Below are 4,256 nucleotides of genomic sequence, written 5' to 3' on the forward strand. Positions count from 1 at the left end.
CTCTGCAGATTTTCTTAAGATGTGGAAAACTCCTTCAGGAGGCGTCGTTCCTCTTAAATGAACACGACTTATCTCCTGCACCCACTCACACGCTTGGCTGGCTTCTCTCGTTGTGAAAGACTGAATATCTGTGCACCAGCAGCTGTTTGACTTTTGAACGCTGGCAGCAGATTCATTTGTTTACCTTGGATTCAAATGTCAGCTTTGTCCACATTATGTCCCAGGTGAAAGGTATATGAGAAGACACGAAGCAACGGCGTACAAAAGTCCACGTTTGAGTCACTGATTCTTTTGTCCGATGCTTTTATTTCACTTCATCTCCGGCCCTTCAGATGCAAGTAAAACAGTACAGTAAGCAATACACAGTACAAAGATAATTTGGGTTTAAAAGTGCAACCTGAGTGTACAAAATATCAGCAAGCACCTGCTGTGTGCATGAAGTAAACTGCAGGTAAGTTGAAGCTAAAGCTGCAACCTCCTCTTAAATTTCAGGATTTCATAGATGTGCAAATAAAAAACAAGGCTGTGCAGCTCATAGTGAGGAATCTGTTCCCAGTATTTGTACACTCAGCCCATCAGGTAGCTCGACTTTGAGACTTTGCAGATTTAAGATTGTTTGAGCATGTAGATGTCATAACGTTCCTGCTTTAAATCCTTTTTTTTAAAAACAACAAAACAAAAAACCCAAACGGTTATGGGACAAAACAAAAAAGTGAAATATCCTAAACTGAGTTTAAAATAGTAAATGAAAATGGGCACATTTTGACATTTAAAAAAAAGATAAAATAAATAAAATACCAGAATCAGCATTACAGATACTGTTAGTTAATCCAACTGTGTTTGAACCTTTTGTCAAGAACCTGAGTGTACTTTAAATAACTTTTATCTTAAATCCATAACAACATTGCTCCACCTCTTCTCAGTTTTTATACCATCACCTTTTATGTCATTTCTGCAACTTCATTCATATTCATATTCATTCATATTTTTAAGATTTCTAAAACTTTGCTTTATGTAAAATGCCCAACAGTAAGAAGTGATCAAAGGTCAGCTCCATGTCATTTGTTCTCTATTGGTTTATCCTTCATTTACATTTTACCTTTTAATTTAACCTTGGACTAAACTAGGCTGGTCCAATTATTAAGGGGACAGAAATTATGACTGCGAGTATTAAAAAAAAAAGTAAGGGTGAGGAGTTTGTAGAAGGCACAGCTAGTTGTTACATTTACTTCTGATAAAGTCGCATCATTAAAAATCTGAGTTTATCACACCCTAGAAAACACGACCAATTACATCTCAGTCATAAAAATGTGGAGACTACGCATCTGCTCAGTTACAGAATTACAAATGTCCTTTAAAAATGTTTCACTGTTTTATGATATTTCTGAAGGAACGGGTTTTAAATGAAACGCTGTTATCGAGCGCCGTTATATCAGCTGTGGGATAAGTTCAAAGCCAGGGTAACTAGTAGGACACAGAGATAATAACAAAAAAAAAAAGCTCAATAGTTGCAGAAATACAACTTTCTGTGTGGTTAAACTGTCATCAAATGCTTAAGGTTTGAAAGGCCTGACAATTCCCAATTAGAAATGCATCAGGTGGGGCAGTAGCTGCCTGACAGGTGAATTGTTTAGATATAATTTTACTGGAAAATAAATACAAATTCTGATTTAAAATGAAGAAGTAAAAGAAGAAGAAGAAGCCTGGGTAAGCTGATCTCCCAGTTATCAGAACCCGTCAGGATGAACATGCTGGTTGTGTCCTCGGACGTCTAATAGTTCACCGGCTGCGATGCCGAATGGTTCATCGTGGAGCAGTGTCCTGCCCTAAAACAAAACACAAGCAGATGTTAACAAAGTATCAAAGCTTATTTCTGCCAAAATTTCCAATCAGGTGTATTTAAGTGTTCGTGTTATTAAAAATAACATTTTGAAATTTTGAGGGAAAAAATACAAATATATTGAGTGGCAGATACAAGCTGCCATAGAAAAGATCTGTTTCATTTTGCAGGATTTACCAGCCCAGTGGATTTTCTGAACTTAACAAAAATCTCCACATTTCCTTTTTTCTTTCTACATTAACAATTCTGCCAGCACAGTTACCTGCAGAGGCCTGTGGAGCATTCATAGTTGTTTTGGCAGTATGCTCCGAAGGGTTTACTGTTCATGATCCGCCACAGTGGGGTCATCCGGGCTATCCTCCTCGGAGCGTGGACGACATCTGACCCCCTTAGATCTGCACTCTGGAGGAAGCTGGACTGATCCTGTGAAACCAAAGGACCTGCACACACCTGGAATACAGATGGGACAGAAAGGTATGCACATCTTCATTAAAAGGAACCACACTGATGACTGATGCTGATGTAGTCCAGTGTATTCTGACTCAAAGCACTGGGAAGATATAAGCTTCATCAACTATTTAGTGACTCAGTGACTTCATATGAACACTGAAGACATTGGTGTTGGTGACCGTGGGGAGGAAAAACTCTTTTTTTTTTCTGACAGGATGTCAAATAAGGCAGAAGCAAGAGAAAGAGAGGATCAAACACAACCAGCAGGAGGGAAAACCCTTTCAGTTACACTTTAGTTCTTAACTATGGACACTCCGCAGAGGAAAATATGAGTTTATGCCTGATGTGAAAAGTGGGAAAATTCAAAGCAGGCTTTCACAAAAAGGGTTTAGATCCAAAACTAATGGAAGTGAAAGATGCTGCTGGTAGACTTATAAGAGATGAATACATTAGAGGGTTATTAATGTAACCATAGTCTAACAAACTTATCACTCTATCCTTTAAAGAAAGGCAAATTGGACTTTAAGCTGATTTGTTTTTCCTCACTTGGAAAAACAATTGAATAGAAACAAAAGTTACATGTTCTAATTGCCCAGGATTACAATTATAGTCATAATCAGGTTATGGGTGTTTCCTGATGACAGGGCAGAATGAACAGGGTAAATTTAACACCACATCTGTGGTTATTACTAAATTTACTCCACTCACCTGTTGAGCCACCATTAACAGGACAATGCACAGTGCTGCTGCTGCTTTCTTTTGGGTGAAGAAGCCTGTCTTCTGCATCTTTCCAGTGGACCGGGGTGTTTGCTGGTAAGTCTACGGAGATTCTTTGCTTTTATCGTCCTTTCTTTCTCTTTGGCTACGTTGCTCAGCCTCAACCTGGAGGCTTCCCTGATTTCCAAGACTTTGTGGAGGTCTCAAGCACCCCTGCCAACTTCCAGAAGTGAGAAGAAGTGAATCTGGAACCTATAAGTCTTTTCAAGTGAGCCTGACTTAGGGGATTTCAGGAGGGCTCGTCTCTCTGTTATATAGTCAGGGCCTGATCCCTGGAGAGGGAGAGCAGTGAGGGCGGGAGAGGGAGTCACAGTCCATGCAGCGTCCACCCCATTTGCTTCATCTCACCCTCTTTGCCTCTCTTATCCAGTCTAAATGTCACATGATGTGTCCAGTATGTTCAGAGAAAGTCCTTTCTTATTACAAAGACAAACACATTTTTTTTTCCTTCTGTGTCTAATGTGAGCACAGAGGCGCCATACACGGCCCACGTGACGGTAACACAAGGACAGCTGGGTCAAACTCGTTTGAGAGAGGTTGCTAAATTTATGTGTTTCTATTTCAATGCATGTGAATGAACTTTGAGGATGATAAGGTTTTTATCAATCTGTGTTCTGCAATACATATTTGAATACCAGGGACACTGACATCATGCACTTATATAATGTAGCTGGTGCAAATTTATGAGGGTAGGGTTTACATAAGCAAACATAAGCAGGGATGTGGTATGTGTACAGATGTGTGCAGATGTTCTCAGTCACTCCAAACAGACTAAGATTAAAATAACACCAAAATTAAAATTTCATTTTCTTAAAACTACAAAAAGAGAACGTTTTATTCATCATTATATGACAAAAGATCAGACTTAAAGACAAAATGTAAACGGTCTCGCTGTTTATCTTTTATAGGTTTAAGCTCAGAATAAAGAACAGCTATCTAAAAAAAAAAACATCACCTGGTTTATCCATCTTTCTGGCTGTAAAAATGATAGACGCTTTCAAAAGATTCATTTATTCAGTTCAGTTCAATTCAATTCAATTTTATTTATATAGCGCCAAATCATAACAACATTCGCCTCAAGGCGCTTTATATTGTAAGGTAACAATAAAACATACAGAGAAAAAAAACCCCAACAATCATATGACCCCCTATGAGCAAGCAATTTGGCGACAGTGGGAAGGAAAAACTC

General features: G+C 38.7%; 1 protein-coding gene across 1 annotated transcript; it reads right to left on the bottom strand.

The window, feature by feature from the left end:
• Positions 1-248: 248 nt before the first annotated feature.
• Positions 249-3,390, bottom strand: leap2 (liver-expressed antimicrobial peptide 2). Its single transcript, XM_085350663.1, has 3 exons — positions 2,999-3,390; positions 2,103-2,290; positions 249-1,826 (listed from the first exon to the last, which is right to left on the bottom strand). The coding sequence occupies exons 1-3, from the start codon at positions 3,074-3,076 to the stop codon at positions 1,772-1,774; spliced, it is 321 nt and encodes a 106-aa protein (XP_085206789.1). The 5' UTR covers positions 3,077-3,390; the 3' UTR covers positions 249-1,771.
• Positions 3,391-4,256: the final 866 nt, after the last annotated feature.

Source organism: Diplotaxodon limnothrissa, linkage group LG3, assembly GCF_057381915.1.
Source record: "Diplotaxodon limnothrissa isolate DT_005_m linkage group LG3, D_limnothrissa_male_GT1.1, whole genome shotgun sequence".
Lineage (NCBI taxonomy): Eukaryota > Metazoa > Chordata > Actinopteri > Cichliformes > Cichlidae > Diplotaxodon > Diplotaxodon limnothrissa.